Source organism: Opisthocomus hoazin, chromosome 9 (genome assembly GCF_030867145.1).
Source record: "Opisthocomus hoazin isolate bOpiHoa1 chromosome 9, bOpiHoa1.hap1, whole genome shotgun sequence".
NCBI classification, from domain to species: Eukaryota; Metazoa; Chordata; class Aves; order Opisthocomiformes; family Opisthocomidae; genus Opisthocomus; species Opisthocomus hoazin.
In genome coordinates, this window is record NC_134422.1 from 8782913 (window position 1) to 8797481 (window position 14569).

Consider the following 14569-nt stretch of genomic DNA (forward strand, 5'->3'; position numbering starts at 1 on the left):
AAAGCGAGGATTACTCAGCACCCGCCAGAACATGGTTATGTAACACTAAGGACAGTAATTCGATAATTTAGTTAGAACAATGTATTTATTTTCCAGTAATTTGTTTCTTGTTTTGCAGTTTTCCATTTTCCAGATATTATAAATGACCAACTAGACAAAAGCCCTCTGTTGTCTGAGTAATTCCCTGTATTTTTTCACAAGCATATAGATATTTAATTTAATCCTTTGCGCCTCCCTTTGTGGCATGCACTTATTTATCACTGTCTTTAAGATCCCTTTTCTACTTGGTAATGTTCATATTTTTTGTCCCTTGGTTACTGCTATGGTAAATTATTATCCAGTAAGATTTATAGCTGTGAGACTCGTACAAATAATCTGTCTTCCCCATTTAATGGCTTAACACTAAGATACCTTTGTTATTTTCTAATGAAACTGTATGTATAATTTCTAGATACATTTTTGCAGGTATGTCATGAAAATTTAGGTCAGCAACGGAACTACGTCAGACTGTCTGACAGGCTACAAATTACACTGCTCCATGGGCACAGAGATTTTTCAAAGCATATGGGTGGTGAACTCACTGTAGCTTTAAAATGACTTAACCTTTTCTTAGACAACTGACATTGGAACCCCTGTGCTGATGGAGTATAATGTAGTACCAAGTAAATTGCATGGGGTTTTTTTATTGATTCATTATCTCATTTAAATGCACAAGGAAAAAATTAATTTTATTTCTGTGTAAAACGGTCACATGGAAAAGGCTTGTATATAAATTTTTTTAATTCCAGTAGAATTTCTTATAACTTTTCAGTTCATTTCTCTTCTCTTCCTAAATTGCATTTAGCTACTACTTTAAAAAAAGGGTTTTGAAATCATTAGGTATCCTTTTACGTGATGTTCTTTCTTTTTGAAAAAAAAATTACGCCATGACGTATGTAGATTTATCCAGGTAGCGCAGTATGCTGTGGGTTGGGTTTTTTGGTCCTCTGTATAGGTCTGTATAGCAACAACCATATGCTATTTGCCTTTGAGAACTATTAGTAAAATTAATGACTTTTTTATTTCTCTCATATTTGTTTGATTGGTACTCAGTTTTTAAAAACATGTTATATGTGATAGTATTTCAGTCAACAGATTCAAATAGACTCTGTCTTGCTGATAGGGATCCTCCTCTCAGCCAAACCAAGAAAAGCAGTGGTGCAGAAGCAGGACCTTCTCTGTTCGTGAGGCTGAAACATGAAGTTGTCCTCTTGACTTGTTTCATGCTTCCTGTGTCTGCATTCAAGCAAGACAGATCACAGATCTCAGATACTGTTTTTTGCATTTATTTTGAGTGGAGGTGAAGAAAAAGAGCTTTGAAGGATAGGGTGGATGTTTGGTTTTAAATATGCTGACTTCAGTGAGTCTGAGCCGAGTAAGAGTAGCTCGACCTGACTGGGGTATTCTGAAAGGCTTTCCATCTCTAGTTTGTCATGCTGCGTAACATTGCCATATAAAAAATGATGGGACTGGATAGTTAGGGTAACTATTTTGATTGTTTGATGATTTCTCCAAAATTAAATCTTAAATTTGTTCTAAAAGTATGTTTTATGTGTGTACAATTAATAAATAACTTTTTATGTTCTTTCAGCGTGACAAGCTGATACATGAGTTGGAGGAAGAAAGACATTTAAGACTTGAGAGTGAAAAAAGATTACGGGAAGTGACACTGGAGTCGGAGCGTAGCAGAGCTCAGATGCGTGGGCTGCAAGAACAGTTTTCCAGGTATGTTGCAGAAGTAAGCTATGTTCAGAATGCAGGAAGAACATAACTTAGGTGCAAAAATCAAAAATTGATCAGACCTGTTGATGGCCTGAATGGATGGAATCTAAGGCAAAAACTGCTCTCCCTCTGAAATTCTGTAAACATAACAGGCTTTTGGCTCAATGATTTTTAGCATCCTGTAAAACTGCAAGGGCTTATACCATCCTTCTGTGTAATGGTGAAAATTTTGATTTCTAGAGATTTTGCGTTTGTTAGAATACCAAACAATTTTCTAAGTACAGGTTTTCTCAAAAAGTACGTATAATTGATAAGTCAATATTTGTTTTTTTGTTTCTGGTAAGCAACAAGGATGGGTTTGATCAATCTCAATAAAGGAAAAAAAAAGTGATGCCTTTTACCAACTGGATAATCTTCCTGCATTGACTGGGCCAGAGCTTTGTGCTAGAACAGGGCTCCACTTACAAGGGAACAATCTTAGAACTGGGATTCAACATACAGCATTCATATGACCACAGTAAGGATTTATTTATTGTATTTGTGATACATGATGCAATCTTGTACATTAAATAGAATTTTTAATTGTTTTTGTCACATGAATAGAAACAAAACAATCACAACAAAATCAAAAAAGACAATGGAATTTTATGTCGTATATTTTCCATCAAGACTGAATATTAACTCATTCCATCAGGCCCTTCAATCGTTGAAAAGTTCAAGTTCAGTTTACTATGGTGAAAACAAGCTGTGGAGAGGGTTTTTTCCTTGGTTATTTTTGTTGAGGTTTTTAGGGTTTTCTGCGTTGGGCATTTTTTGTGGTTTTTTTTTTCTCCGTGTCTGCCATGCTGCTCCTCTGATCTTAAGTTGGGTTTCTAGGCAACACTTAAAAAGCAGTTAATAGCAATAATAATATTTGTTCTGATCTGTTATTTTGTTTTTGGAAAATTTCCATTAATGCTCTTCAGATTTTAAAAAGCTATCGAAGCGTTCACCTAAGTCTGAAATTCTTCCACTGAAAGTGCTAAGGATATTTCTTTTTTAGTTTGTTGTTGTTGTTCTCGTTCTGTGATCTTTGATTTAATTTTTTACTTGTTCTGATGAGACTCTCTGAGTAATATACACAAAAAAATACACTTTATGAGTATTCTTGGTTAGAATATTTTACTCTATCATATATTAATCTTTGTTTATGGAAGAATTTCCTGAGGTATTGATTTTAGAACAGTATTACAGTTACAATAACTAGAAGCTTTTGAAATAAACTTTTAAGATGATGGAGCCATGATTAAGAAGAGAAGGGATAAAGGGAAGCCAGTGTCCAGACTAAGGCGCCCAGTAACTTGGTAAAATTTTAACTGTTGCGTATTCAGATCTTTTCAGCATAACCCTTCATTATTCCTGTGAAACTGCAGTAGTCTGACTCACTTCTACAGTGTTACTGAAAATAATAACTATTTTATTGGTTAGGATCCCTGAAGTCCACTGTCTTCAAATTAATCCGTTCTTTTTCTTCCATTACTGTTTGCAGCCTAGCTTGCTCTGATCTAAGAAGCAGAGGGATGCAAGTTCTCTGGATTAAAGTTGTTTATCTCTGTACTTTTGTACCACTGATTTAGATAAAGGTGAACGCTGTCTAAAGCAGTATTATGTTCTTTTTAAGGCTGGCTGCATGTTAGCTCTACTGTTTGAAGGCAAACTTAAATATCACTTTTCATTAATGGCACCTTGGTTGGCCCTGTTGTTACTAATGATGAAAACTGCTGTTGGCTTCATCCGGCTATGATTTTATTTTAGTGTTGACCTGTAGACCAGATGCTAGGAAGAGACTGCATCACTTAAATACTTCATTTGCTTTATGTTTGTTATGATGAATATTAGAGGTTATTTTTTTAAACGTTTAGTAGAATATGAAGATATTTGCTTACACAAACAGACTTTCTCCATAAATGAGTGTATTTTTTCTTACCCTACTTGAGCAAATAATGAGACTGGCAACTGGATAATGTTGTCCTGCTTAAAGATCCTGTATTGTTTGAAGGATTTGAGACATTTTTCTCAATTTGAGAACAGTTAAATGGGACGATACAGGTGGTGATGGGAGGAGATGTTAAAATCAGGCAAATTGGAAGTACTTTGAAAGAAGATGGAGTACTTTGTGGACAACAAATTGACCATGAGCCAGCAGTGTGTCCTGGTTACCGAGAAGGCCAATGGTCTCCTGGGGTGCGTTGAGGAGTGTGGCCAGCAGGTCGAGGGAGGTTCTCCTCCCCCTCTACTCTGCCCTAGTGAGGCCGCATCTGGAGTACTGTGTCCAGTTCTGGGCTCCCCAGTTCAAGGAAGATGAGGAGCTACTGGAGAGAGTCCAGCGGAGGGCTATGAAGATGATGAGGGGGCTGGAGCATCTGTCCTGTGAGGAGAGGCTGAGGGAGCTGGGCTTGTTTAGCCTGAAGAAGAGAAGGCTGAGAGGGGACCTTATAAATGCTTATAAATATCTGAAGGGTGGGTGTCAGGAGGATGGGGCCAAGCTCTTTTTAGTGGTGCCCAGTGACAGGACAAGGGGCAACGGGCACAAACTGAAGCATAGGAAGTTCCGTCTGAGCATGAGGAAGAACTTCACTCTGAGGGTGATGGAGCCCTGGAACAGGCTGCCCAGGGAGGCTGTGGAGTCTCCTTCTCTGGAGATATTCAAGACCTGCCTGGACAAGGTCCTGTGCAGCCTGCTGTAGGTGACCCTGCTTCGGCACGGGAGTTGGACTAGATGATCCCCAGAGGTCCCTTCCAACCCCGAACATTCTGTGATGCTGAGTGATTCTGTCATTGTGTGACGATGGCTAGAGAGTAATAGTTTGGGCCAAACATTCTGTCTTTCAGATGCAGATAGACTAAAGTGTGAACATGTGTTATAGCATAAAGTTTTTAAATAAGTGCAAGTCCTGAACTGAGTGGATTTACGTAGATCTCCCACATATACATGCAGAGTAGTAGGTTAAACTGTGATTTGGAGGGTGTTTCTTTGCATATCAAAATATTTTCTCTGCATCTTTGAAAGAACGAAATGTAATAGTTTGTGGAAAGCTGTAAGCTGACCTTTATAATCAGGGGAGGAAAGATGGCTGTTCCTATCTGAAATTGTATGAAAACTTTAATCTGTCATATAAACATATAGATTGAGATTGAGGACTTCAGAAGGCAATGGGTTTTTTTATTGATTGACGTTTCTGTTCTTACCAAGTAAGCAATATTCCAGGCTAGGAGTCTGAAATAAATCGAAGTTCTCTTTCTTAACATCTGTATAAATCTGCCAGAGCCTTAAAGTGACACAGTGATTAGTTTGATAAATATGTGACAGTTGCTGTAGAAGGAGAAAGAGCTTTTAAAACCAAATTTCTTTTCCAGAATTGTGTGTTGGTGTATCCATGTAGTTTTAGATCTGTTTTCTAATTTCGTTGGAGGTGAATATATTTAAGCTACGGAAAGATCATGCAGGAAAACCATTTAATGCTAAAGCCAGGATTTTACACTGTAGTTGGACGCAGTTATTTTTGCATTGCTTTAGTATAATCTCACCTTAAGGTGAAGCCCTTGATGTTTTCTTTGTCAAAACCACTGAGACCTGTTGCTTTGCTACAGCCGTTCTGTTAAGTTCTGTAAGGCCCTTTTTGGCATGACAGCGTATAGATGAATGTATCTCAAATGCACGAAGACTTACCCTGCAGATACCCAGTTTCTTCCAAGACAGTGTCATGCAGTCAGACTCTCCCATTTTGATTGCTGGCAACTGTCATGGTGGGTCACCATTTAGGTTAGTGTTATGCCTGCTGCCTGTTCATTCAGCCCTGGAGACATTAGGTTAATTCTTTCTGGTTTGTTTTTTGTTTATTTGTTTTTTGGGGTTTTTTTGCTTGCTCACAGTTTAACATTAGCTTCTCCTTGATCTTATATCTTGGATGTTAGAGAAGAAAATACACTGTGTCTCCTGTACCTCCTTGTTCTTGGTTTCAGCTGTGCTTTTCCTACTTTCAGCATCTTCCTACAACAGTAGGAACAGAAATACAACGACCCTGCCTTAAGCAGTAGGTGTGATTTATAGTATCGTTCTAAAAAGCACACTAATACACACAATATAAATTGATTACATTTCTCTGCTGTACATCAGTAAGCAATAGAAATTGTTGTCTGTTGAGTGCATACAGTACATGTGACTCTAAACTGGGATTAAATGTTAAAGCAGTAAAAGAGGTAGCTTTGCTGAAGTTATTTTGATTACTATTTTGGTCTAAATGAAACAAGTTCAATAAACACACTATTGTAAAGTGTATCTGTAAACAGTAATTGAAGAGGCTAGCATCAAATCTTAAAATCCCCTTTGGGTAAATTTCAAAAATTCTTTCAGTTAAGATGATGTTGTTTATAGGTATCAATGCCTATGACTGGAGAACTGCCTCAGGCTTTTAAGGATGGATGTTATTGGAAAAGTAGGAAATGGTCCTTGTTTGATCTGCCAGGGTCCTGTGAATGGGATGAGTGCAATTCTCATTAGATTGTATTTCAGCGTTCCCCTCGCATTAATATTGACTGTAAGATTAAGCCTGTCACTTCTGACAAGGGGAAAAATGGCTGCTACAAATCTGATAACACTTCACGTAAAAGGACTGTGTGGTTGTTGGTTTAAGCACATCCTACGTGGTTTTCTCCAATTGTAGTTAATTCCCCTTAACTCCATTCTGGCTTGTCAGCGGGGGAGTGGAAATGATAACTGTTTTCCTGGCAGCTGTGATAGAGATTTTTTTGCATTGCATCAGAGTGTTGGTGTTGCAGCATCATCTCGTAATTTCTAACGCTATCACATCTGCTTGATGTAGAGATCACCACCTGCTTGCACTTCAGTGGCCTCCCTGCCATGAGTGGTAAGCCATACGCAACAGAGACCGTGTCTGGAAAGTATAAACCGGCAGGACACCTCAGTAGCCCCTGGGGTTGGTCAGTTTGTCAAATGTCCACCGAATGCCAATTTAAACCATCAGTAGCATTTTAACCTAGTTTCTGGGGAGATAAAAATGCTCTCCTGGCAGCCATTGATGGTATTCCTTTGATTCTGTCATAGCAGGGATAAGTAAAATACTATGTGGGAATTCACTTCTTGTCTCAGAGGAAGATTACAGAAGGGGCTGTCTACAGGTCTCCTCTTTTCTGTAGTTCTGCAATAATCTCTTGTCGTCCTCCCTGCATGGCCTGCATGTAGGGTTATTGCAGGAGGCGGATTGTCACAAAGATAAAGTTTATATCAAAGGCTGGCCTTGTCACTCTGCCCTATGTTTTTAGATGCCGCCAGATCTGATTAGATGTGACTGTGTGAAATGTTGCAAAGATAACTAGTGAATAAGTATAAAACACAACTTGCTGACTTGAAGGTGCTCTGTGTCTGGTGAGTATCTCACTCGTACACTTACTTCCTGCTTTGCTGCTGACTGTAAGATGTCAATCTTCAAACGTGTTGTGGTCGGTTGACCTTGGCTGGCGGCTCTCACTCACCTTTCTCAACAGGACTGGGAGAGAAAACAATAAGAAAAGAAACCTCATGGGTTGAAATAAGGACAGAGAGATCACTCACCAGTTACCATCAAGGGGAAGGCAGACTCGACTTGGGGAGGATTAATTTAGTTTATTGCCAATTAAAAATAGTGTAGGATAGTGATAAACAAAGACAAAACTAATAACACCTGCTCACAGCCCTCCCTTCTTGCCACACTCAACTTCATTCTTTCATTCCCGAGTCTTCTACCTCCTCCCCTGAGCAGCATGGTGGGCACCAGGGTTGGGGGGGAGAGGGCTGCTGTGATCAACTCAAAACACTTCGTCTCTGCTGCTCCTTCCTCCGCATGCTTTTTCCCTGCTGCAGTCTGGGTCCCCTCCCACTGGGGTCTGAGAGTGCTGGGGGTCTCTCCCATATGGTGTAAGGAAGGTGGGACTGGTGTCTGATTCACAGGCACCACTTCCGGAGCTGCCGCTCTCGGTGTGCTGGACGGAGTGGTTTCACTGGAGGACTGCTAGGCTCTTGGCTGGACTTGTTGAGCCTCAGGACGTGGTGTGAATACTGTTTTACTAGGGCTTCGACCTAATGCTTAGGGTATCGATCTTGTCTGTTGATTAGAACTGACAGAGTGAAAGGATGAAGTTTCTTTTAGATTAACACTGACGGGGTGAGTATATTAGTAATTTTATTTATGTGCATGTACGACACTTAGGTACATATTTCATCGCTAATCCTTGCTCAGAAGTGTCAAACACTATTTTAAGTAAGATCAAGGAGCTTTTGTGAGGAGTTTTCACCTGGCAGAAAACAGAGGAAGAGTTTTACTAGACCCGTGACCTTAAGCCTGAATAGGAGATTGCCCCAAGTTGTATATGGAGTTTGATCCCACTCAATCCACAGGCTAGTTTGGACTAAACTTGCTGGTTTCCTGTTGTTTGACCAACAAGAAGAAAAAAGGAATTTTATGATTTTTCATAGCAGGCCTTGTTTTTTCCACTCTTTGGTGTATGAATATGGTGGTTTTGAAGGTACATACACATAAGAAATATCTTCAAAGAATGTGTTGTCTCAGTTTTCTTAACTACAGTTCTCATTCTGATGTTAGAAGCCATCAGGTTGAAATAAATATTTTCATACGGAAGTTGAGAAAGAACAGAAGCAGTGAGGTGAGAGGGCTGAAGAGCCAGTGTAAACTCAAAACACGGAAGTCACACAAGGACCAGAAGTTATGGCAGGCAGACTGTATTGCCTGACATGAATTGGCTTACATAACACCTTTAGAGAGCGATGGACTCTTTGCTTCAGGCATTGTTAAAGATGCACGTAGAGGCACATGCAGTTCTCGAGCTTCTGTGGACTCTTTGGGTGCTGAAGCTACGCTAAGAGGCAGCCCTATTTCAGCGCCTCGATGCACTAGTAAATCATGTGGTGGTGTTTCATGGCAGCTCGTAGTTGCTGAAAACTTCTTTCAAGGGGTCCAGGGAAACAGGTAATTTTTGTCTTCCACAGGCGAAAACATGGCAATCTGCGTGCTCAGAAAATCCTGGGTTTGGTTTATATTTATTTGTATGCTGACAGTATGCGTTATACTTGTATTTCTGGAAGGTTGCACCTATTGTCTTTTATTGATTTATCAGAGCATGAAAGTGTAGTCTGCTTCCTCTTTTCTAGCTAGCACTACGATTTAATAGGATACAGTGGCTTTTTTCCTTTGCATAATTTAATAGATTAGCACCAGATTAGTACTAGGTTGCAGTGTAGTCCTTTGGCTTACCCTCTCTTTTAAAACATACAAGACAAAGCCAAACATAAAAACAAGAGATCAGCATTTTCACCAAGTTTAACAGTAGTTTACCAATGCCCATATACAGGTTCATGCACAACAGTTAATCCCCTCCATGCATTAATTTTTGTAATAGAAAGATGGTTTTAATATCCTCTGCACTCCCATACCACGGTCCTGACCAAGCAGAGTGTATTTGTATTAGATAGTTTGCGGTGTGTATCCGTAATCTCTCTTGTTATAGGGCTGTTTCATTCCCAGCATGGGAGATCTCCACCGATGTTGAAGGAAGCTTCTGGAAGCCAGTACCAGATAGTATTGTGCTCAAGAGTAAGAGTGGGAATTCCTGTGCAGATGTAGCGATGGAGTGTACGGACCCTTTGATGTCAGAGGACAGTGAAAACCTCAGTTTGGTGAAATTGCAGACTCCCTTGCTACTGCTTTTTTAAGAGGCTGAGGTTCATGTTTGGTGTTCATGTACTGTGAAATCTTGTACCTGCCAAAGTTCACAGCTCTGTGCATTTTATTTTGCACAATAATAGGCATATTTTTGCAGGTATTTCTAGCTGCAGATAGTTCTCCATCTTAAAACATGTTTAGATTTATGAAAGGACAGTGCCGATAGAGGAGCTGAGTTCTGTTACTGAGTAATGTTGCTGCCTAAGAGCTGTGTAATCATGTGTGGTAAGATGCTTTCAAGGTAGATAAGACCTGTGGTTGTCAGGAGGACTTCTGTTACTTACTGCTGGTTTACCGTTCTTGTAGGTGTTTTTTTTTAAATTGCATTGGAACATGCAAAGCTGACGTACTCACTGTTTCTTTCCTGAGGAGCTTGCCATAGTTTCATTTCTTTCAAACTTGGGAAATCAGGAAGGTCACAGATGTGTCACGTGCTATTCTGCAATTCCTTGATGCTATAGAAGATAAAAAGACTATTCAAGACCAACACATTCCTTTACATATTTAATAAAAAAATCCTTTGCTAGACATGATAGATACCTTAATTCCAAGGACCAGTAGAAGGATCAGCAGATCTGCGAGAAAAATGTCTGCAAAGATCAACAGGATATCATTTGGTTTTCTTTGGTTTTTTTTTTTTCCCTTAAGTCAAGCCGTTTGATATTAATTAGCTCTGGTCTAAAAGAACATTTTTTAATATTCTTTCTTTTAATGTTATATTCTTAATTCTGAGCCAATTTTCAGGAAAGAACCCGCCCTGATTACACTAGAAGATTGTCACCACTTCATAGCTTGCCTAGATGCTCCCATGCATGATTACCCCCTCTATGTGAAACACCAAACTCCTTCATACTTAGGTCACCTTTTTATTTGGAGGTATGATATACATATATATATACATTTATGTATGACTAAGGCATTTTTACAAGATTATAAAGGATGAAAAGTAATTTTAAACAGAAAATAATGTGGAAGATAGGAGAACAGAAGGACATATAATAGATGTGAAAGCAGGAATGCTTAACAGCTGTTCTGCTTAGTCTTCCCTGAAGAAAAATAATAGCATACATATACTAATAAAGATTGACAGGATGATCTGAGATCACAAGATACAGTGTGAAAGGTAACCAGTTGAAGAATTAATCTAAGTAGATTCAGTCATGATTTCTTGATCATACTCACAGGCACCAACTGTAGTCAACCAACCACTGACAATTATATGTGTAGGCAGTTGAAGGAGTGAAGTCCTAAAGAGTGCTATTTACTTATATATAATTAAGAAATTGTGTACAGAAGATTAGACCGATGTGTTGTTAATAAAATTCAGATATGGTCTTCATGAAGAAGACTAAACAATTGTGGTCCCAGTGCTCAGTTCAGTTGCCTGTGCTCTAATAGTGGCTTCTGAGAAACTCTTCCAGGAAGAGTTTTTTTATTACATTTAATGTACTCAGAGAAGAACTGCTGTGGTTAACAATGCTCTGTGGTTAACGGTGCTCTGTAGTATCTCTTTTGAAGTTAGAACATGGCTAGAATAAGATTCTATATCCTTAGTAGCAGCTACAGATGATCTGCTTTGGGAAAGCATTTCCTGATAGAAAAAAATTGTGATATTCCCATTTCCTGAGATGGGAAGTTAATCCCTTACCTGACCCATTAGTAACTTCTTCCAACCAAAGATATTGGAATAATTTTGCAATGTTTGGCAGAAAAGATGATAATAGGCAAGTATTTAAAGGTGACAGGCTTCTGTCTAGATAGGAATCACAAAACTGTAAATAGGATAGAAGTCTTCAGCAGTTTAGTTTATTCATGTAAAAGCCAGATCCATCCTTCTGAACCTGAACATGGAAAAATTCTCTATTTCAAGTTGTATGTGTACCTTTGTCTTTTAAAAATGTTATCTTCATTTCATAGTATCTGTATAACGAAAGAATGTTAAAAAGGAAATGGAGGGAATACCTGTGAGAGAAGGACAGTGCGGTGATAAAGATCTTGAATCTTTGTAGTAGAATGTACTACAGAGAGTCACCTTTGAAACAGCCTTGTAATTTATGTTTTTGAATCCAGGAATTCATATCTGTGTAAATGGAAATTATGCCCCAGTAAAATGATTAGAGAAGTTAAACTAGGCAAGGAGAAAGGGCAGAAAGAAAGCTGGCAAAGAACAGATGTTCCCTTAGGGTCTGTCCTGGATGATTGTGGTAAATGTGAAGACTGTTTTTAAAAACATCAGTCTGGTTTGAGCTGCAGGATTGTCTACCAAAGTTGTTTTCTACACCAACACAATGCCTCAGTCTCTCTTTAAAGTCTTCTGCTTCCCTGTAGTGTTGTACAATGGCACCTTGTATTTATTACCCCTTCCTGAGAAGGGAGAGGATATGAAATGGAAATCGCAGGAATGTTTTGAAACCTCGTTTGCATGTGCCTTTCACAGCTGGAGGTCTTACGTATGCTCATGCCAGGCATACCTGTGCTCTCCACGCTTTGAGTTTTGTTGCTTATAAGTGAGCAGTTCTCTTGGAGAGTCAAAAAAGACACACATTTTTAAAACCAAGATGTATAGTGTTAGTTAAGACTGATCCTCTGATTCCATGGTTAGATTTAAGTCACTACCGAGATAACATGGATTTACCCCATTTTAATTTACTGATCCCATCACGCTTGTGGTTCCACTTCTCATATGATTGTAAAGCTATACTTAAAAGCCATATCTGATACACGATTTTCAGATTATAGACTGTTTCTCTTTACTAATGGGTCAGAGAGAAACGTGAGTTTATGATCATGATTTTTGTGGTGGTTTTTCTGTTAGATGCTTCAGGTGGCTTGTATTAATAGCTTTCCTGTACTATAAAACTTGTGTTATAAACTGTAAATGTATCATGAATGGGCAGTGGTGTATATTCAGATTGATGGTGGTAGGTACAGCTCAAATTAAACCATAAGGGAATATTATGATTAAAAAGCTGACATAAAACCAAGTGATTTTGATAGTGGTACTTCTCTTTTATGAGCATGATTGGAATCTTCAAAGGGTCATTGGTTGACTGGGTCTAAATTTTCCCTTTGCAGTTTTACAACAGACTAAAAGCCTACACTCCCGTTCTAATTGCAAGCAGACGAAATCAGATCCAGAAAAGTGCTCAGCGTTTTATAGATACTGGTGTGCCTTCTGCTCTCATGAAAGGCAGAATGAAAGGAGTGCTTCAGGTACCTTTGAGGAGTTTGATGTCTATAATAGCATGGATGTGTAGTTTTGTGGTACAGGGGGTAAGAACATGAAATCCTGAATGTTACCTCTCTGAGTAGAGTAATAAGGGAACCCTTTGTCTTGTCTAGATTTCAAAGCAAAGTTTTCTGTTTGTCATGTGTGTATAAAGTAAGGAGGAGAAAATGGCTTTCTCTAAAGTACTCTGAAGGAAACAGTACAGGCAACAGAAGAGGAAAACAGGCACAAAGACGTTCCTGACTTGATATCGCCTGTTGTATCCAAAGGTGGGCCCTATAGATTGGGACTTTGGCTCTCGTCAGTGAGAAACCGTTGTAGAATCATGTCTTAACTCAAAGTTTGCATAGCTGCCTTTCTAATGCTGGTGTGCAAGTAAAGAGCTGGTCTTTAAATATGACCAATACGTAAGTTGTTGTAATAATCAGTTTGTCATCCTGCTCTGCATAACCTCTTAAGTACCTACACTAACTAATGGAAATAGAATAATTTATCTGCTTGACTTGAGGTGGTAATATATTTTTTCAACCTAGTAGCAATTTGTAGTCTGCATAGATTGGATTGTTTCGCAGGAGAATTATTATGGTAATTTTAATTTTATCCTAGAACTTGTAATTATTCCACAGTATTGTTCTAATGTAACAGGCCATGCAGCAGTTCATTTGTTTGTCAGCACTCGAAATTGGATAGGGCAACTTAAAAATTTACTTTTAAATCTTTTTATTTTACCAGAATGTTTTGGATGTGTGCTTTCCTGTATGAGCACATTTCAAATATGATTATTAAAAGTTGTACTGAGTATATTTAAAGCTGAAAAATTATTATACTAAGTGCAAATTGTTCTGGAGTTTTGCTTCTCAGAGTATATAATGAACATTAAGAGAACAGGATGGGATTTACTTTTCTTGTATAGGCTTATAGACCTAGTTGTTCTAATTACTTATCCCTTACTCTGATACTGCATTTTGCAAGATACTCTACAGGTATATCCTCAGGGATTTATGCCCTGAAGGCACAAGAAGTTTGCTTCAGCTGCATGGATGTTGCTTGTGCATTTTCTTGATACAGGTAATGGAACTTGCTTAGAGGAAAATTGGGATTTAAAAAAGAAAAGGTGCTTGGTTTTAGTCCATCAGTATCAGTAAGGGCAGCTGTGAGGTCTTTCTTCACTCGTGTTTGAAGAGAAGGCTTAGGATTCTCACTGAGTTTGAATCTAGACCTAGCAGAGGGAATGTCCCCTGGAAAGGAATGGACATTTCCATTCTTAAGGTTGAAGAAAGCATTGAAGGACAAACTCTACAGTTTTAAGTCATCTGACATGATTCAAACTATTCAAATAAATAAGGAAAATTGTTGGGCCAGATCCCCACCAGCTCCTGAAAGATGCTAGATGACTACACTGAAAAGGCAACAATGAGAGTTGACTATATCTGGCTTCTGGCGGAAATGGACCTAAGTAATTATGGGCTTTGCCCGTAAGGGGTTTATTGCTTAAAATCTTGATTTTTTTGCAGTGTCATTAATCATGCTGAACTTATATGACTAATATGGTTATATTTCCTAACTCCATTGGGATTCTGTTACAATTTAGTAACAATTACTGTCTACTATTGCAGATAGCTTTTATTGTAAAGCATTGCCAAAAATCTTAATGTGATTATCTTTGGCCATAATGTGTCCTTTACTTTGCAGATACTGTAAGAAATTGTAGATTGATTCAGATGATTGTTTCAGTGTAAGATGGCTTTAATTCCATGTGTAGTGTTTGCCTCATAATCTCAGATTTTATGAATTCATTATTGCT

At 38.5% G+C, this 14569-nt stretch overlaps 1 protein-coding gene across 3 annotated transcripts in view; it reads left to right on the plus strand.

Annotated features, from left to right (window-relative positions):
* NCKAP5 (NCK associated protein 5) overlaps positions 1-14569 on the plus strand; it is a 404131-nt gene that overhangs the window by 200336 nt on the left and 189226 nt on the right. For all 3 annotated transcript variants that reach the window (XM_075430787.1, XM_075430785.1, XM_075430786.1), the window contains one exon: positions 1631-1764. In XM_075430787.1, the coding sequence (XP_075286902.1) occupies positions 1631-1764 (134 nt within the window). The remainder of the gene's footprint in view (positions 1-1630; positions 1765-14569) is intronic.